Source organism: Tenrec ecaudatus, chromosome 6 (assembly GCF_050624435.1).
Source record: "Tenrec ecaudatus isolate mTenEca1 chromosome 6, mTenEca1.hap1, whole genome shotgun sequence".
Classification (NCBI taxonomy): Eukaryota; Metazoa; Chordata; class Mammalia; order Afrosoricida; family Tenrecidae; genus Tenrec; species Tenrec ecaudatus.
Window position 1 is genome coordinate 18,447,649 of NC_134535.1, and position 21,150 is coordinate 18,468,798.

At 51.1% G+C, this 21,150-nt stretch overlaps 1 protein-coding gene across 1 annotated transcript in view; it reads right to left on the reverse strand.

Moving 5' to 3' along the window:
- ABTB3 (ankyrin repeat and BTB domain containing 3) overlaps positions 1–21,150 on the reverse strand; it is a 321,566-nt gene that overhangs the window by 67,637 nt on the left and 232,779 nt on the right. Inside the window, exon 4 of the mRNA XM_075551027.1 lies at positions 16,514–16,666. Within this exon, the coding sequence (XP_075407142.1) occupies positions 16,514–16,666 (153 nt within the window). The remainder of the gene's footprint in view (positions 1–16,513; positions 16,667–21,150) is intronic.

Here is a 21,150-nt window from a genome sequence, read left to right on the forward strand (position 1 = left end):
GGCATATATCAACTAAGATGTTTCAACCAATGAATGCAATGCCAAAAGTGCTCATGTTTTTTGTTTTTAATCTTTGCCGAGAAATTTGGAAAACAGCTCCCTGGCTGGAAGAGATTCACATCTCTTGTCCATTCCAGGAAGGTTGATCCAAGGAAATGCAGATGTTATCGAACTGTGCTCAAGACAACTGTGGCAGCTGTACATCAACTGGAAACTGCCAGAAATTTAAGCTGGATTTAGAAGGGGAGGTGGGGCGAGGGATATCTTTGCTGACATCAGATGGGTCTTGGCTGAAAGCAGAGAGTACCAGAGGATGTTTATCTAGGTTTTGTGGATGACGCGATAACATTGAACTATGTGGCTCATAACAAGTGATGGATGACATTACTGAGAACGGCTTCCCAAGACCTGCTCTGGACGCAATACCATGGCCTCCCAGGGGGTGAGGCCTGACCCAAACTAGGGACTGCACAACCCCAAAGTTTCAGGAAAACAGAAAATGGCAACAGGAGGTTTGCATGGAAGTATATTTTCCTATGGCAACCGGGGAGCTGCTCGTTCTTTGAGGGGAGCAAGGGCTGACTTGTCAGAATTTCACTGGGAAATCTCACCACGTCCACTCAACAGCCCGTGTCTTGCCCCTCCGGGCTTCTTTCTGCTGACAAGACTCAGAGGACATTGAAAGGGTACACAGTTTGACTCTCTCGGGGACGCCGGCCCTGCTGTTCGGATGTGCTGTGCACTGAAAAGTGCAGCGATCTTTGTAGAAGGGCTACAGGGTGGATGCTGCCTTCAGAAGTGTTTGGACCGAGCTGGAGGATATGTTGAGAAGCGACAATATAGGTTTCTCTGATTTGTAACAATACTATTAGACTTACCCTTGAACATGTGAGTGCTCCACACAAGGGGTGGTCTCTGCCCAGCCCTTTGCATCTGACAACACAGCGGGGCCATTTTCACGCTTCCATTCCCCCAACCCCCACACTCATCACCCAGTCCTGTTGGTTCCACTTTCTCTGGGGCTCGTGACTCCTTTCCCATCCCCTGGTCCTTGCTGCTGCCGCGTCTACCTTAGTCTTGCCATCAGCGTCCTGCACCAGGATTACTGCAACAGGTTCCTGCCTCCAGGCTCCTGCCTCCCAGACTGCTCCACTCCCAACCTCAGCCCAAGTTCCACACTGTCACCGACCCCTCATTCTAGAATGCAAATTGGATGTCGTTGGCTTGCTTGAAAATCTGTGATGGGACGCACATCCTGCAGGATGCAAAGTTCCTTGTAGTTTAGGGTCTAGCTTTAGGACCACATAGTTTAGGACATCATTAAAAACAAACTCACTGCCTTAGAGTCAGTTAAGACTCATGGGGCCCCGATGGGTGTAGTGATTGGGCTGTGGGCTGCAAATCGCAAGGTGAGCAGTTGAACCCCCTCCCCCTGCTGCTCGGGAGAAAGATGAGGCTTTGTACTTCCATACACAGTTACTGTTTCAGAAACCCACTGAGGCAGTTAGTTCTACTCTGTCCTATAGACGAAAGGTCTGATGATCCACTTCTGAAGAACCGGTCATCACAAACCCCGTGGAGTACAGCTATACTCTCACACACAGGTCGGCCAGGAGCAGAAATGGTCTCAGTGGCAGCTGGTATTGGTTCTGGTATTAGGCCCTTTGGGGGCTGACTCCATCTCCACTCTCAGCTCTGCAGCCATTGCCTAGTCCAGGGCTGGACCCACAGGAACTAACTTCTCAAAGCAGTGGACCTCATTTGCTTCGTTCTCTAGTGCTGCCGGAACAGAAGTGCCATAGATGGGCAGCTCTGATGAACAGAACTTTATTTTCTCACAGCGGGGAAACTCAAAGTCCTAATTCAAGGCACCAGCTCTTGGGGAGGAAGGCTTATTTTCTCTCTCGCTGTGGGCTACAGAGAAAGGTCTTTGTCTCTTTTCAATTCCTTCAAGTGGCCTGGCATCGATCTATGTATCTTCCTGCTGCTGGGCCTGCCTTCTCCTGTCCCCTCACAGTGTCACTGGTTCAAGACACACCCTACACAGACACTCCCTCCTCCCCAAAACAAAGAACCCACCCCCCTCAGTCTCAGATGGGTTACACCCACCAGGGTAAGGAGAGGGATGTACCACACATGCTTGTGTAGGGGTTGGGGAGACACACAGCTCAGTCCGCAACGCCTATGCCCCTCAGTTGGCATGTTCTGTGTTTCCACCAACACAAGTCCTGCGCATGTGTGGTCTGCTCTGCAGGTACTTATTCTTCTAATATCCTATCTCACCCCCGCCTCCCCTGCTCACCCATCCACTTCTATTCACTTGTCAGGATCCCCATCAAACGCTCCGTCCACAGTGCAGTTGTTTGATGCCATTGAGTTCATCTTGGATTCATAGCAACCCCATGTGACAGGGTGGAACTGCCTCATAGGGTGGGTCCTCCAGGCTGTAATCTCGAGGGGAGTCGGTCACCAGACCTGTTGCTCCTGGAGCTGTTGTGTGGGTTCCAACTTCGTCTTTCTGTGAGCAACCAGGTGCTTCATTGTGGTGCCACCTGGGCTCCCCGCTCCCTCCGTAGGGAGCCATTCCCAGCTCCCCAGGATCTAGATTGCCGCTAGCCTCTCCTTTACTCTCTTAACTTTTCACTGGGAGTTGGGCGAAGGTTTACAGAGCAGATCAGTTTTCCAATCAGCAATTCATACCCATTTTGTCTCATGTCATTAATTGCAGGTCCCTAAATGTAACATTGTATCTCTCCCTTAATGTAACATTGTATATCTCAGCCCATTTCTTCCCTGTGCTTCCTGTATCCATTCCTCCTTTCCAAGCCCTCCATCCTTGGGTAGATGCTGCTCTTTGGATCCCATATGATTGATGACTCTAAGGCGTGTGCCTCAGTGGTTCCCCTTATAGACCTGTCTCCTGTTCGGGCCAACCTGCTGCAGAAGACCTCTTTAAAGCATTAAAGAGCAAAGTCATTCCTTCGAGGACTAAGGTGCGCCTGACCCAAGCCATGGTATTTTCAATCACCTCATCTGCGTGGGAAGGCTGGGCAAGAAGTGAGGAGCACCAGAGAAGAATGGATGGTTTTGGATTATGGTGTTGATGAAGATGATCGGAAGGACCACGGATTGCCAGAGAAGGAACACACCGGTCCTGGAGGAAGTCCAGCCAGAATGTGCTTCAGAAGTGAGGATGGTAAGACTTCACACCCTTTGGATTAGCTATCAGGAGAGACCCGTTCCTGAAAAAGGACATCGTGTTTGGAAAAACAGAGGGTCACTGAGCAGGAGGAAGACCCTCAGTGAGATGGACTGGCATAGCGGCTGCAACAACGGGCTCAACAATCACAACTATTGTGAGGGTGCTGCAGGACAGACAGGGCTCCCTTGTGGTGTACACAGGGTCGCTATGAGTTTGGACTGACTGGACAGCACCTAACGACGATGATGACAACAACAACAACAACAACAACAACAACAACAACAACAGTAACCATGGCTGGGCTGGAAGTTGAGACACGGGGTGGGTTCCTTTCCAGCCCCGAGGGGTAGCTAAGGGTCCTGGTCCTCAGCGTTTCACCAGTCCCTATCTGACCGGTAGGCCTGCTCTTTTTCAAGATCTTGGATTTTGGTCCACATTTTCCTCCCACTCTCTCCAGGACCTTCCTATGGGATTCCTTTCGGTGCAGTTGGCAGTGATCGCCAGGCCCTGTCTAGCTCTCCTCATCCCAAGGGTATGGAGATTGCTGTTTGCCCAGTCCAGTGGTCCACGGACAGATGGTTTCCACATGTCCTCAGCCTTCTTCACTCTTCCTTCCTCTGGTCAGGAAGACACCTGTCCACTCACAGGCTCTTAAGATCTCACTGGCTACTCACCAAAGTAAGCTGTTTTTGTGGGTTCTTGTTGATGGGTATCATTGAAGTCTTGCTCAGACGCATTGTGACTCGATGCAAAACAGCAAGAAACACTGCCCGGTCCTGTGCCATCTTCACAGTGGTATCTGTGCCTGAGCCCATCATTGCAGCCACTGCGTCAGTCCATCTCGTTGATGATGCCATGCCAGTTGACCTCGGTGTCTCCTGGGCCTAGGCTGACGACGTTTCCCTGTGATTACTCTTGGACTCCTCTGCTCACCTCCCACCAGCCCAGCAGACTCAGCCACACAGTAGGTGGTTGGGTCGGGTCTGCAGAGCACAAAGCTGTCTTCACAACTTGGCTCCTTGAGCTCTATGGCCTGTCCCTGACCCTGTTTGGGGAGGTCAGCTAAGCCTCAAAGCAACTCCCACAGGATCAAGGAGAGGGCAGCTTCCTCGCCTTCCAGGAGGCGCTAATGCACGGACACGAGTGTGAATGAGGTGGAGGCTCTAACTGGGTCACGGTGGGTCTCTGGCGTGAAGTTGAAGGTCCACTGGAGGTGAGCAAGGCTTGGCATCTCTCTGCTTGCTGAGTGCCAGCCCCGCCAGAGAGTCTGTGGGGAGTCGCAGGATTTGTCCAGGGCTGGGGAAGGGCAAGGGCACTCAAGGCGAGTGGAGAGCAGCGTTTCCTGACCCCGAGAGGCTGGGGAGCTTTTCAGGCCCCACAAGGCCATGTGTCACCAGCCTTTGCAAGTGGCCTACAGAGGAAGAAGACCAAGAGGCCCAAGGTCCGAATTTAGAGGTCGAGGGGGCCGCCACCAAAGGAAATGGCTCAAGTGGATGGGTCTCATGTGCCCTCTTCCTGTTTCCTCCGAAAGCCCCTGGCTGCGGTTCTGACTGGTCAGTCCTTCGAAAGCAGGTGCTCACTATTGCTGCCCCCCAGCCAGTCCCTGAGCAAATGTGGACCCATCATTCACTTGCCCCTCCCTGCTCTCTTCTCTACCCCAACCCCTGCTATGCTTTCTGGACAGCACTTGTTTCACTGAATTGACATGCTCATTTGATCCCCACTACTTATCATCTGTGCCCCTCCAGCAGCAGCGAGTCAGGGATGGGAGCCCCCTTTGGCACTGGGGTACACACTGCCTCTGCCAAGTCCCAAATAAGGCCTGTCACCACACAGACCTGGGGACGCGACGCATGGAGCGCCTGCTGCTTTTAGACACCAAATGCTGTGAGGTGTAGTCTCTAACTGTGAGTCTCCATGGTACAGAAGGGAGGGCGGGGGGCGCCCGGGGGTCCTTCAAAAACACTGCAATTTTCCCGATCAAAGCTATGTATTTATTTTTTCTTAAAACAATCTTATCATCTTCTAAGTACTCTCGATTATGCTTAATACATTTGTCAAATCCGTGATTCCATTCTTGCAACATTTTCCAAACTCATTTGGTTTGGATGGCTGACAGCACCTTCCTCGTTTTTCGGTGACCTCTTCTATGTCATCATATCGCTGTCCTTTCATGTCCCTCTGCATTCACAGAAGCAAAAAGAAGTCTCAGGGAGCGAGGTCAGGTGAGTAAGGTGCGTGGGGCAAGAGAACCATGCTGTTTTTTTTTTTTTTTTTTTTTTGCCAAAAACTGGTGTGGTGAGATGGCTGCGTGAGCAGATGCATTGCAGTGGTGGCAAAACCAGTCCCGCATCTGCCAAAAATCAGGCCTTTTCGGTCACACCCTGCTATGCAATCTTTTTAGATCCTCTAAATAGAAAACTTGATGAACAGTCTGACCTGGTGGAACAAATGCCCAATGCACTACGAGTTGACATTTTTATCCATTCAGGAAGTTGACAGACATCCAGAATGAGGTTTGTCATCAATAAACATTTCACCTCTTTTGAAATGAGAAAACCACTCGTACACTTGAGTTTTTCCCTTAGCAATGTTCTTGTCAGCTGTGTTCAACATCACACAGTTTCTGAGGCATTTTTTCTGATCAGGAAACAAGATTTCACAGCTGGACACTGTTCTCTCCAATTGGCCAAGACAAACAAGAGGTTTGAGCGAAACAGCTTTTATGAAAAAAATTCACTGTGACCAGAGAGAACCTTCCCAGGTGACACCACTGGGTGCACTAACTCAGAGTAAGTTGCTGGATGTGCCCAGTGGATCAAATGCATGCTATGAAAGCTCTTCCTAGCAGAGCTATTCCCGTTTTTTTTTTGTACCCCCTGTATATGCTGTGGTGGCATCTGGTGAAAGAAATCACGAGGATTTAATGCTCTCCATGCTCCTGAGGATCAGGTGGCCAAGCAACAAATTCCCTGACCCAGGGGACCAGACACACTTCTGCATATCCTTGAGAATCCAGCTTCTCTTCTTAGTGAGGCTGGGAAATTATTCAGACAAGCCAGACCCATCATTCAGAGGGACCTAGGGGCCACCCTACCCTTTGATTACTGGACTCACTCAATGCTCACTCTCTATTACCAAGTCATTTCCGACTCAAAGTGAACCAATAGGACAGAGTCAAACTGCCCAATTGGATTCCCAAGGCTGCCGATCTTTATGGGAGTAGATAGCCTCATCAATCTCCCTAGGAGAGGATGGTGGGTTTGGACAGCTGACCGTGTGGTTAGCAATTCAACATGTAACTCACTATGACATCTGGGCTTGCTATTTTCACTCTGTTTCCAAGTGCCACCTATGTGGGATCCTCTTCCCTCAGGCTCTGAGTACCTGAGACTCATACACTTCTGCTGTTGCGCTCAGATGCTCACTGTCAGGGGTCATGAACTGTCTATCCCAAAGCCCCAGGGTAGAATTCCCTCATGTACCAGCAGGATGAGGCAGTAGAGTTCCATCTATCTGAATGATACTTTCTCTTGAAGGGTCATGCATACTTATAGAAGCAAGGACCACCAGCTCTGGCAGCACAATGCCATTTCCACTTGGTTATCACCAAATGGTGAAGCCTTTCTGGGCACTGGCTTTATCTCGTTTGCCTTGGCACTGCTATGCCTTGGCTTGGTACCTACATGGCTTGAATTGGTACCTACATGGTTTGACTTGGTTCTGCCACTTCTTGACTTATAGTCTTATGCTTTGACCGATTATTCCCATACCTTGACTTGGCACCTCCATGCCTTGACTTGGCACCTCCATGCCTTGACTTGGTACCTCCATGCCTTGACTTGGCACCTCCATGCCTTGACTTGGTACCTAAATGGCTTGGCTTGGTACAGTCATGCCTTGACTTTGCCACATAGGGCCTAGCAGGTCATTGACATTCCATGATTTTTTGAGAAAGACGTCGGAACCTCCAGTTCTCATCATGGGGCTAGGGAGGAGGCAGCAACATTTTAAGCCAGGCGCTGTGGTGACATAACCTCCATTCAGGACCCAGGCTGGTGCACGGCAGATCACCAAAACTATCAGGCTCCACAGGTGCTCGGGAGACGTGATAAGGGTCTTTACAAAGTAGCAGATCAAATAGTTAAATTTGTTAAATTCATACCTGATCCACCGAGGGTCACCCCACAGGAAGTGGCTGGGATCTGCACTTTCAATTTAGAGCAAGGCAGGTGAGACGGGCAAGGCAATTTGCTCAATGCCACTCCCTAGAGAGCCGCTGACCCAGAGGAGCACCATGAGCATGGGATCTGGTTGGTGCTCAGTAAGCACAGTGCAGGAGCGAGGGGCAGAGGGCGGTGACTCCGGTCTCGGGCATCCGGTTAGAGTACTCTCTGTACCATGTTGGAGCTGTTTGGGGTGCTGTTCTTCACGCTTTCACTGTAGTTTCTGAGTACCCACGGACCCCAGCACTAGCTGCACAGCCTCCTGGTGACCTTAGTTAAGCATAAGAAACAGATGTTGCCTGATCCCTCATCACTTTCATAATCATTAGTGTGCTCGAGTTCATCCGTTGCTACAGCCGTCTTTGCCCTGGTTAGGTGTCCTTGAGTCGGGACAGGCCCATGGCCACCCCACACCCAACAGAACGGAACACTGCCCAGGCCGGCACCATCCTCCTCACGATCCTTCCTGTGTTTGAATCCATTGATGCAGCCGCTTTGTCAATCCATCTCCGCGAGGGTCTTCTTCTACTTCACGAAGCATGCTGCCCGCTTCTAGAGTCTGGTCTCTCCTGGTAACACGTCCAGAGGACATGAAATGAGCAGATTTGCCATTCCCACTTCCGGCTATAGTTCTTTGGGGAGTCCATAGTATTTCCAGTATCCCTTGCCAGCACCATAATTCACAGGCATGGATCCTTCTGTGGTTTTTCTTCTTCACTGTCCAGCTCTTGCCTGCAGAGGGACTCAAACTCACTGCCGTCCAGTTAATGCTGACTCCTGGCGGCCCAATAGGACAGGGCAGAAGGGTTTCCGGGGCTGTAACTCTTGGTGTGAGTAGAAAGCCTCATCTTTCTCCCTCAGAAGGGCTGGTGGTTTCAAACTGAAGACCTTGCAGTTAGCAGCCCAACTCATAAGCACCACACTGCATGTGCTCCTGCATGCATAGGAGGTAGCTGAAAGAAAATCGTATGGCTTGGGGCAGGCCTTGCTCTTCAACACTTTAAAGAGGTTGACCTTGTTCCACTCCTGGAACTTCCCACTAGAGGTCAGCATTTACAAAAGTCGTGCCAAGAGATTAGCCACTCTGCCACTAGCTCATGGCTCCAACGTGTTCAAATACCATTGGTGACTTCCATTTATGAGCCAGAGTGACTTGAGCTGTCCCCTTCCTGTCCTCAGGACACCTCCCTTCCGGGGCAGAAACACTGCCTCTCACCAACATGGGAAACATGGTCTTTATTCTGCATCTCGGAAGTGTTTCAAAAATTAGTAATTAAGATGTAAACGTATAAACCCTACCAGGAGGCATTATTTGAGCCAATCGTTGGAGAAGCTGGCTTATAGGAGAAAGAACGGGGCACCAGGAGTGGAGGAAGGTTTACTAACAACCTGTGATATGCAGATGGCACAACACTCCTTGCTGAAAGTGAGGGGGGCATGAGGCACTTGCTCAGGAAGATCAAGGGTTGCAGCCTTCAGTCTACATTATACCTTAATGTAAAGAAGACCAAAAGCCTCACAACTTGACCCAGAGACAACACCATGGTCGATGGAGAGGCTGAAGTTGTCAAGGATTTTGTCTTGCTTGGACCCACAATCAATGCTCATGGAAGCAGCAGTCAAAAGATCTCTTTGGGTAAATTGGGTAAATCTGCTGCATAAGCCCCGTGTAGAGTATTGAAAAGCAAGGATGTTACTCTGTGAGGAATAAGCAGTTTCTGACCCAAGGCATGGCATTTTCAATGGCCTCATATGCATGTGAAAGTTGATATATTGAATAAGAACCACCAAAGATGAATCGGTGCCTTTGAATGCGGCGCCGGAGAAGAATGCTGGAAGTCCCATGGGCTGCGAAGAGGACAGACAGCTGTCTTGAAGACGCACAGCCAGAATGCTCCTTAGAGGCAAGGAGGGCGAGACTTCATCTCGTGCACTTTGGATGTGTTGTTGGGAGAGAGCAGTCCTTGGAGAAGGGCATCGTGCTTGATAAGGTCAAGGGGCAGCGAGAAAGAGGCAGGCCCTCAAGGAGACGGATGGACACAGTGGCTGCCACATGGACATGGGAACGATTCTGAGGACGGCGCAGGGCCGGGCAGTGTTTCTACCCATTGTACACAGGGTCCCTGTGGGTCACAATCGACTTGATGGCGCCTAACAGCATCAACAGCGTATAGGATTTGTTTCTGTTCTTCCTTTGTTCCCACTGTCTGTCCCTGCTTCTCCAACAACAAAGGGCCAGGAAAGAAAATGAAAAAGTCCAGTTCCCCAGATTTTCACGACCTGAAACTTACCGAGGAAGAAAAACAGGGCACAGATAATCCTGGCAGTCTAATGGTGAAAGCGCCTGAATGCTAACCAAAGGGTCAGCGATTCGAACCCACCAGCCACTCTGCAGAGAACGCCACGGCCATCAGCTTCCACGAAGATCACCACTTCAGAAAGCGTGTGGGGCAGTTCTCCCCAGTCCTGTAGGGTTGCTGCCCACCAGAATCGACACGCCGGCAGTGGGCTTGTTTTAGTTTTGAAATGGGTCACCCTGGTCAGCTCAGCCCCTGCAGCCATATCACACGGCCATATCACACGGCATCCGGCATCCTGGCAAGGCTGAATAAAGACAAAAGTGGAGCTCTGCCTGCATCTGAACAAGGTCACTCTAATCCACAGAAGCTCTAGCGCCAGCCCCAGGAATCCTTGACTCTTATTCCTCTCAGTCTTGGCTGGTATCCAGGCTACCACCCACCAGGAAGCCACGGCCAGCTGGTAGGTAATTATATGTGCTAATTGTCCCTGCTACTCCTGCCTCTAACATCGCCTCCCAAGTTCCTGCGCTTGCTGTAACACCGGACAGGCACGCCTTGCTAGGCTGCTCATGGAGAGAGGAGAGCTCAGCTCTGACTTACTCAGAGGGATTCCACGCTGACGATCTCTAAGAGCATCACCTGGGAAAGTGGAGAGGCAGAGCAGGTGGTTTTTTTTTTTAACCTCAGTTCACCATTCGTCCCCTCTGGACCGGGTCTCCATCACTTATCTGTCAGTTTGCCGTGCTGTGGCGGCTTGCGTGTTGCTGTGATGCTGGAGGCTACGTCACCGGCATTCCAGATACCAGCAGGGTCCCCCATGGTGAACAGGTCCCAGTGGTGCCTCTGGACTCAGAATAGACTGGGAAGAAGGAATCGGCGGTCCACTTCAGAGGGATTAACCAAGGAAAAGCCTATGCCTAGCAGTGGAACATTGTCAGATACACCGAGAACCTTATGGATAGCAACAGAACAATGTCGGGTACGGTCCCTGACGAGGAGCCGCTCGGGTTGGAAGGCATTCAGAATTCAACTGGAGAAGAGCTGCCTCCTCAAAGATCAATCATGATCAATCATGATGTGTGGAGAGAGCCACGCCTGTAGGACCTTCGTTTGCACATGGGGCAAGCCTCGAGATGAGAAGGAACAGCTGCAAACACATCTATTAATAATCCCACCGTAGGCAGTTCAAAGTATGAATTGAAGGATATTGGGCATCATTATAAATAAAATGCATAAAGATCAATGTCTGAGCCCTCAGTGAGCTGAGATGGACCTGTATTGGTCATTTTGAATCAGTCATATGGTTTACTATGCTGGGATGACACATTCAAGAGGAACGATGGCCCATCCTCTATCAAAAAAGATACTTCAAGATCTATCTTAAAGTCCAATGCTGCTTGTGATAGGATATGCATACACAGAAATCCAGCGAATACAACTATTATTCAGAACTACACACCAACCACCACAGTTCATGATGGAGAGATTGAAGAGTTCTACTAACTTTTTCAGTGTGAAATTGACCAAACATGCAATCCAGATATGCTAATAATTATTGGAGATTGGAATTCAAAAGTTGGAAACAAAGAGGAAGGAACAGTAGTTGGAAACTATGACCTCAGTGATAAAAATAAAGCCCGAGATCACATAATGGGATTTTGCAAGACCAACGGCATCTTCATTGCAAATATTTTTGTTTTTCAACAACATATATGGTGACTTAACCATGGACTTCACAGATGGAATACACAGTCATCAAACTGACTACATCTGTGGGAAGAGACGATAGAGAAGCTTCATCAATAAGCATCCAGGGATGTGGTAGTTACATAATCTGGTGTCAACTTGAGACTTAATAGTGAAGGGGTGGAGTTTAGCCTGTCAGTCAGGTCGCAGCTTGATGACCTCATTTGGGGGCACTAAGGAGATAAATAGCTCACTGGAAGGCTAGACACAGACACACACTGTCTAGGAGACATTACTGACCATAAGCCTGATGGAGCTGCGCTGATGCAGCCAGAGTCCTGGAGCTGGAGGGGGCACCTGCAGACCCCTGCCAGTACTGAGATGCTTCTACCACCACTGGATCCACAAGACTCTCCACCCACTGGCCTGTGATCTTACTGCATTTGGTGTCATTGCATGTGTTTCGTGAATCTGAAGAGGAATTTATAGATTGGTATTGGACATACAGGCTAATATCAGACTTATGAACTTGATCTGGACTGGGCTGCAAAGTTTTCTCAATATTTACCTGTTCTTGTACATAAAGCTCTTTCTTAGATACATGAGTGTCTATGAATTTGTTTCTCTAGTTAACCCGTACTAACACAAGGGGCCAGCTTTGGAATAGACCATATGTCAGTTCAGGTTGAAGATGAAGAAAATTAAAATAAGTCTGTGAGAGCCAATGTCTGATCTTGACTATGTCCCACCTGATCCTGGAGAACACTTCAAGAACAGATTTGGTATGTTGAACATTAAGGACAGAAGATCCTATGAGCTGTCAGATAATATTAAAAAAACCATTATACACGAAGGAAGCAAAAGGTCATAAAAAGACAGGAAAGGAAGAAACGATCAAAGTGGATGTCAGGAGAGACTCTGAAAGTCCCTTGTGAATGTAAGCTAGCTAGAGCAATTAGAGGAAATGATGACGTAAAAGAGCTGAACGGAAAATTTCAAAGGGCAACTGGAAAAGACAAATTAAAGTATTAATGAAACGTGCAAAATGGAAGAACATGCCTAACATGCCTCAAGCAAAAAGAACCGAAGAAAAAAAAAACTCACGCGTTGAGTTGCAATATTGAAAGACTCTAAGGCAGTGGTTCTCCACCTTCCTCAGGCCGTGACCCTTTCATACAGTTCCTCGTGTGGTGGTGACCTCCCAACTATAAAATTATTTTCGTTGCTACTTCATCACTGTCATTTTGCTACTGTGATGAATCGGGCGACCCCTGTGAAAGGGTTGTTTGGGCCCCCCCCCAGAGGGGTCGCGACCCACAGGTTGAGAACTGTTGCTCTATGGGAATATTGAATGATTCAGGAAGCATCAAACGAGAATGGGAGGAATATAAAGTCTTGATGGAAAGATGCATACTTGTGTCTTAATGACTACGTAAAGGCATTCAACAGGGTGGGTAAAGAAACCAAACCAAACCAAACCCAAACATCTCTGGGCGGCATTGAGAAGAATGGGAATTCCAGGATATTTCTTTGTGCTTATTTGGAACCTATACATTGGTCAAGAGGGAGTTGTGCAAACAGAACAAGGGAATCCTGGGTGGTTTAAGATCAGGACAGGTACGTGGTAGCGTTGTAGCCCATCACCATACTTATTCAATCTGTCTGCTGAGCAAACACAGAGAAGCTGGCCTCTGTGAAGAGAGCGTGGCCTCAGGATTGGAGGAAGACTTACAAACAACCTGCAATAAGCAAATGACACACTCTTGCTTGCTCTAATGTGAGAAGAACTGCAAGATTTGCTGATGAAGATCAGGGACAGCAGCCTTCAGGATGGATTGCGATTCAAGGTAAGGAAAACAAACATCACAACTAGAAGATCCTTGTCAAGGATTTCATCTTGCTCCAGGTCTGAGGGCCACCTGAGACACCCACGCATTTTCATCCGTCTCATACGCACGTGAAAGTTGGATACTGAATAAAGAAGACCGAAGAATTGGCGCACGTGTGGAGTGGCTGAAAAACATTGAAAGTACCACGGGCTGTCCGAAGAGAAAACACACCTGTCTTGGAAGAAGTACAGCCAGAACGCTGCTTAGAATTGAGGATGGCCAGGCATCACCTCAGATTCTTTGGACTTGTTATCAGCAGAGGCCTGGCCCTGGAAAAACACATCATGCTTGGTAACGCTGAGGGGCAGGGCAAGACCCACAATAAGCTGGTCGACACAGTGGCTACAATGGGTTCAAAGCACAGTAACCATCGTGAGGCTGGTGCAGGAATGGAAGCGTTTCATTGTGTGCGTGGGGTCGCGATGAATTGGAATTGACCCGACAGCACCTTTACAACAACATCCCCACTCTGTCTCCCAGTAGCCGTGGGATGCTGAACAATCGCACTGGGTCTCAGATTTCTCATCTGTAGAATGGGAGAGTAGAGCCTGCCGGGCCCAGCTGTTTGTGGTAGGTTGAAATCCCAGGAGGCTTGCCAGTGCACGGTGCAGGTGAACAATCTGAATGAGTGATTAGCTATATGGTCGAATAAAACAATGGATTCTGTGACCTAGAAAGTGGCGACATGTCCCATGAAACGAGGTGGGAAATCGATAGGTACAAGGGAGTTTCCACAAGTCCATGGGACAATTCCATGAGCTTTCCTCTTTGCTTGTTGAAGGCCGCCCTTGGCATAAAGGCAGCTATCTTCGCGTTGATGGGTATGAAGCATAGACACCTTTCTTTAGCTGGCTCACGCGGTCATGCCATCAATGTAAATCTAGTTCATGGAAGTTACAAGTCTTACAAGTATTCCTTAGGAGCTCAGGAAAACCTATCCTTGGGAAGTGTTTCTCAACTTTGATAAACACTGAGCACGAGCAACCAATTGGTATGTTTTTCGACACATAAATCACCGTTTGGGAGAATTTTTAATTTTCCACGAGACCATGCAGTCTTGAGTTGATAGGTGGAAGATGGCATATACCGCAGAGCAGATTTCCCGCCCTCCACGCGCCATCAAGCCTGCCTGGACGGGTCAACAGTCACACCCCACATGCCAGAACCTAGGACACACACTCAGGAGACTTGGAAAGTCAAATGGTCGGGGTCACTGTCAGAAGGTTATGAGATCTTGACGCCAGGGCCCTGTGTTGGAGTCCTGGGTGGGCGATAACCAGCCAGGGCCACGTTTAGGCTCTGGAACGGTGCCAGTGAACAGAGCGGCCTGAAAGAGTTTCGGCACCCTGAGAGAGAAGCTGAGTCTAGGACTAGGGCGCTCGGCGACAGAATTACCCACAGTCATTTATCTAGGTGGCAGATGGCCTTGCTATCTGCCACCTAATTCTGCCTCGAATATCTGCGTGAGGCTAGTCCCTTGGGGCCTTCATTTCCTCCTCTGTAACAGGGGTAGCACAGATTTCCTACGTCCTAGCAGGGTTTGTTTTGAGGTGCACACGAGAACGTGGGTGCTGGGGACTCCATCCCAGTGCATAGCAACCTCATGCACCTGGGCAGAGCTGCCCCATGGGGTTTTCTGGGCTGTCATCACTGTGAGAGAAAGCTAGGTCTCATTATTGTCAGGTTCTGGGGAGGTTTGGGGAGCCTCTGTGTGGTGCAAACAGGTAAGCCTTTGGGGACCCATCCAGAGACGCCTCAGAAGACAGGCTCGGTGATCTGCTCCCGAGAGGCCGCAGCCTTGAAACCTGGGGAGCAGCTCTACTCTGTAACATGGGTGGGTGACCAGGAGTTGGCCCCAGCTCTGTGCTAACCACCAACAACAGTGTCCCCTTGGGGCAGTGAGCTGAGAACCTGCCACCACCCCGACAGAGCACTGCTTTCCTATTAGGCATTGGCTCTGTGAATGCTGCTGTCGATGCCCAAATCTATAACCTGGCCCTACTGCTCACTGGTCCGCAGATCTCGGGTATGCCACCTAGCCACCTGTGCCTGTTTCTCCATCTGCAACCTGGGCACCTTAACAGTAGTACTTCAAAGGGCTTGGGGACATGGATCTATGTAAAGTCCCCCTTAAGCCTAGCGCACGGCAAACATTTCATCAACACCAGCACTTGTCTCTCTGTTCCTAGGGTGAGGCTGTCCTGGGCGGCCTCTACATCTACCCAGACTGAGACCACTTCCTGATGGTGTGCCCACACCCGTGTACCTGGGCCACGCACCTAGGATAGAGGCACCCAGAGGGAGGGCGAGTTTCTCACCAGGCAGGAGGGTGGGGTTTGAGAATGATGGCCGAGACCACCTGGAAAATGCTGGGCACCCAACGTGGTAAGATGGCTCACGCATGCATGGGTGAGAGCATGCGCGCGCACATACATTCAGTCACACACACACACACTCACAGACCCACACATGTGCACTCACACTCATGCTCACACTCACTCACCCCCCACACACTCACTGACACCTACACACACACACCCAGTCTCTCTCTCTCTCTCTCTCTCTCTCACACACACACACACACACACACACACACACACACACACACACACACACACACACACACACACACACACACACACACAGTTAGCACTGACGCCCAGGTTCTAACTCCCCTGAGTGAGTGCGCTGTGGTTTGCATGGGATAAATACCGGTCCGCATTCAGGGTCTCTGAGCGGCCGCGCAGGAGTCATCCCCGCCGGGGTGGACGGGCGCCCTGGACGCAGGCGGGACTCCTGGACAAGGTGGACGCCACCCTCAAACAGGAGCGCCCACGGCGGGGCGGGGCGGGGCTCGCTCTCACCAAGTCCGCAGTGGGCTCGGCGAGGCTTGATTTAAACATGGAAGGGCAGGCCAGATTTGGCTTCTTGTAGGGAGAGAATGGATCGGAACAGAACCGATTTCGAGCAGGAGGGGAGGGAAGCACGCGGATGCGCCCCGTCATCGCGGAGCGGCGCCGGGTTTTCCCAGACCGCCTTGCTCCCGGGCGCTGCGCATTGCCCAGCCCGCGCCGGCCAGTTCCAGGGCGCGGGCGCGGGTGCGGTCCAGGCACTGGGAACGTGGGCGGTCCGCCAGGAGCCATCCCGGATTCTGATTGGGGGCTGGGTGGGACACACCCCCTCCTCGCCCCGCCCCGTCCCGGGCCCTACCTGAGCTGGCGCGGCTCGCAATCCACGCCGGGCAGCAGCAGCCGGGCGGCCTGGCGGACATCGTCGCTGTCCATGGAGAAGCTGCGGCGGTGGCCGGCGTGCGCCACGGCCACCCGGATCCATTCCATCAGCGGCGGCAGCACGAGGAAAGGCCTGTAGCGGGGAGAGGGGCGTGGAGAGGCGCGGTCAGGGCGGCCATGGCGGCGGGGGCTGCAGGCTCAGTCCCGCCTCCCGCTCGCGGCGCTGCCCCCTCCCGCCCCCCACTTCCCTGGGGACCCTGCCTCTGCATTCCCGAGCAGTGAACGAGCCTCCGGAAGCATCCCGACCCCACTGTAGACGTCGGAGGGGGATCTTTGGGATCCCCGGGCCTCAGTTTGCTCATCTGCAAAATAGGGCTGTCACTACCCGCTGGTGCGGTGCGACTCCTCCGTGAATATTACCCCGCTGAGGGATCATGTGAACACACACGAGATGACTCACTTAAAGCACCAAGCACACAGACGGGGGGCTTGGGAGACACCCCAACAAACGGCAGGCGCGATTGCGACGTGGGGTTGCTGGGTGTGGGGACCAAGCCAACAGAGTCCACAAGCTCGCCCTTCTCACCCTCAGCCGGCTCCCCTCTCATCCGTAGGGGCTCTCCCGGGCCTCCACTCTGCCATCAGCTTTCAGCACAAAAGAGATGGTGCAAAGAAAGAGAGCCAAACCACTGGGCAGCCCGCCCTGAAAGCCAGGCTGAGGCACCCAGTAAGGACCAGCAAAGCTGACGCTAGAGACCTTGGCAAGCCCCTTTCAAGCCCGAGGACTTCTGCTTCTTTGCTAATGGGACCACAGCAGGAGGTCCAGCTTGCCACAAGGATATATTAGGGTAAGCCCTCAAACTTGCTAAGGCTAATGCCCAAGGTCACCCAGTTGATTCCAACTTATTGGGCCCTAAATAGGGCGTCTGGGGCTGTCAGTATTTATGGGACCAGACAGCCTCATTTGCATCCCAGAGTTGCTGATGGGTTTGAACCGCTGACCTGGTGGTATAGTGAAGTACAGGATGGGCTGCTAAGCACAAGGTTGTCCCCTTGCTTTTTACTCACCACTATGGAGTCAATGCTGACTTATAGCGACCCTAAAGGACAGGGTGGAACTGCCCCTCTGGGTTTCTGAGACTCACTCTTTACAGGAGTAGAAAACCCTGTCTTTTTTCCCCTGGCGCTGGCTGGTGGTTTCTAACTGCTGACCAATGTGTAGCCACCATGCCACCAGGATTGCCTGAGCAGCTTTAAGAAAAAATTGGGATAGCAGAGGGCTGGCCCAGACAGGATCGTTTAATCGGTTTGGGTTGGGGCTGGACAAGGGCGATTTTTAACCCCAGGACCCTCTGTGTGAATTTAATGGGCATCAGAATTGCCCAGTGGGTTTGTTAAAATACACATGGATGGGCCTCACCCCTAGCATTTCTGAGTCAGCACATCCGGGAAGGGGCCCAAGAATGTGCATTTCGTGCCCAGGTGATGCTGGCGCAGCTGGTCTGGTGGAAGTACACAAACAGCAACAACAAACCATGAAAGGACAAAAGTAATTGCGGGAGTGCCTGAGGCATTGTAGGGTGGTTGTAACGGGCTGTTGGATCAGTTCCAATTCGTAGTGACCCATGGGCGACAGAACCAAGCACCACCTGGCCCGGGACCATCCTCACCATGGTTCTTCTGTTTGAACCCATCATTGCAGCGGTGTCCTATCTCGCCCAAGGTCTTTCTCTTTTTCCCTTTTGCTGCCCTCCTACTACCAAACAATAGGGTAGGGTATAGCGAGCGACACTAAAATGCAGGTTCCTGAGACACTGAGACATCCTCAGAGACACTTATGGCAGAGGGTCCCAGACTACAATTTCAACAAGTCACTCCTGTGATTCTCACTCTGGTGGACCGAGGACCACACGTTGAGAAATGCCCTGTAGATAAAAACATTCTTCTCCCAGGTGGCAGGGCAGGGATTCAGGTTAGTCAAATGAGGTTCCTGGGGTAAAAAGAGGAAAACATTTCCACTTGGTTACCAAGAGGGGGGAACCCAGACCACACTCACTGCCACCAAGTTGATTCTGATCCGTGGATTACCCTATAGGACTGAGCAGGGCACAGCGGGTTTCTGAGGCTGTCCATCTGTTTGGGGCCAGAAAGCCTGTGGAGCAACTGTGATTTTGAACCACTGACCTTGTGGCGAGAAGCCCGACTCGAAACCCATGATGCCACCAGGGCTCAAGGAGGGAGAACGTGATGTTGATGTCATGGGCTTCCCAAGAAAACTTTTGTTGGCAGGCTCGAGTTTTCCGAAAGTCAAACCTATTGTCCGTCGCTCATAATGAAAATCTAATTGCTAAGCTTTTTGCTTTTCATCTCTGCTAATTCCATTCGCAATCTCTAAAAGCTTAGGTTCACCCTGTGAGCTAGGAGTGAACGCATTCTGGGAGAACGATGTTAATTGAGGTTCAGTAACACCACTTGGACTACAAGGTCGGCAAAGGATTAGAATTGTGAGACTCAAGCTCATTGACTTCATGGTCTATGTCACTGAGCTCCACATGGTCCCGGGCAGGATGCTTTGTCCATCTTCCCAGCATGCATCTGCTGCCCCTGTGCAGCTGGTCACTGCCCCCCGGCCCCGGCACATCATATTGGTTCCAACTCAGGGCCCCAAACCCTTTACAAATCCAGCCCCTCATCTACCTTTCCAACCCCAGCGCAGATCCCACCATCTCTCAACCTTTCCCTTGACAACCCCGATGCACACAGACCACTCCCCTTGAGAGCCCCCCTACAGCGTGACCCCCACAGAGAGTAAACTCCAGGAGGACAGGGACCCAGGGATGCTGGGTTCACTGCCCAGTGGCAGCCCCAGAGCACTCTACACGGGCAGGCAGTAAGCACTTAATAAGTATCTGTCTGAGAGACCAACTAAGAGCTGCTGATGGTTCACTGGGCGAAATGGGTAAAATTGAGTTTCTGGACCTGTGGGGGGCCGACTGGCAGGGAATTGCTGGCGAGTCAGCCGGCTGCTTAGCCTGTCGCCCTCATTCTCTCCTCCTCTCTATCATGGAAAGTGAACCAGGCACTCAATGAGCACACTGACTTGCAATGGAATTGAGTTCTACTGACTCCTGTGGCCAGAGCTTGTTTCTGTTCCTGGTGTCCATCTCCGTTGGAAACCATCCCAGAGGGCTCACAGAGCTCCTTATTTGGAGGTTTTCACAGGAGGCGCCCCCCTCTCCCAGCCCCTGCCAAGTCCTTGTCTTCATTGAGTGCCCCCACAGCCCCATCCTGGGGGAGCTTCCTACCACGGCCTCTCGAAGGCTGTCTTTCATGCTCGGAGTTCAGGCCTAGGGCACAGAGCCAGTGCCCAGTGAGACCCCAAGAGCAGCCTTTTAGGGAACACCTTTGCCAGAACAAGAAGCCTTGAACCCCATAAGCCCAGCCTGGGGAAGTTGATAACGTGATGTAGTTAAAGCATCTTCTTGTTGCATCTATTCAGAGATGGGGTGGGGGTAGGGGTGGGGCTAGCAATATGTGTGATATTTTCTTTGAGGAGCTGGAGATGGGGAAGAATTGCAGGGCCCCGAGTTAAGGAGAAGGCGGGGAATGCTGAGGAGGCAGTCTGTCATTCTTCTGATGGGATTTTGTAAAGACATCACCATTCTGCCGACTCCCTGACTGACGAGGAAGTTATTTGTGGCAACTCAAGTGACAGGAAGCTGGGGAGGTCATGGTTACTGAAGGGCCTTTGAGACTTTGCTGAACATAAGCAGCGCCTGGAGAGCTTTGGAAATGGATTTTCCTCTCAGAACTTTGATGCCAGCTGGTGGGGCGTGAGGGAAGGCGTCCTAAGCATCCCTGGGCATTCTGGGACAGGGTGGGTTTAGCAACCACTGGCCAATGGGCCTGAGGGGACCAGAGGGGGAGGTGGTGAACTCACACAGGCAGCAGCTGTTCCAACCTTTGCTGTGGTGTTGGATGTGACTGTGTGTGTGTGTGTGTGTGTGTGTTGAGACTGTATAAGTCTATGTGGGGGAGGAGGCGGGGTCAAGCCAGCAAGTCAATTCAGGAAAGTTGATGGGCCCAGGGCCCAGGGCCCAGGGAGAGATGGAGAATACAAGTGTGGGCCTTTCTCTGGGACGGAAGAGAAAATGTTGGAGAAGAGAGTGGGCTTCCAGGATGGCAGAGAGGCTTTTTGGCTGCAGGGAAGGTGGGTGTTACGGGGAACTGTACAGTCTGGGGTCAAAGTTTGGCTTGGGATTCTCCAGAACTGCATGAATCTGAGTCCTGGCTCTGCAGGCAGTCCTTGTAGGGCTCTGGGACACACATGTGCTGGCTCTCAGTATTTTCAACTGTAAAGTGGGTGTGTTTGGGTCAGGTGGTTGATTCCAGGGACCAGACAACCTTATAAGTAAAGGGCCAAACAAACAAACAAACAAAACCCAAAATAACAACAACAAAATAAACTCACTGCAACCAAATCAGTGCCAACTCTTAGAGACACTAGGGCAGAGCAGAACTGCCTCTCTAGGTTTCTAAGACTGTCAGTCTTGATGGGAGTCAAAAGCCTCATCTTTCTCTCTTGTAGCCACTGATGTTTTCAAACTGCTGACCTTG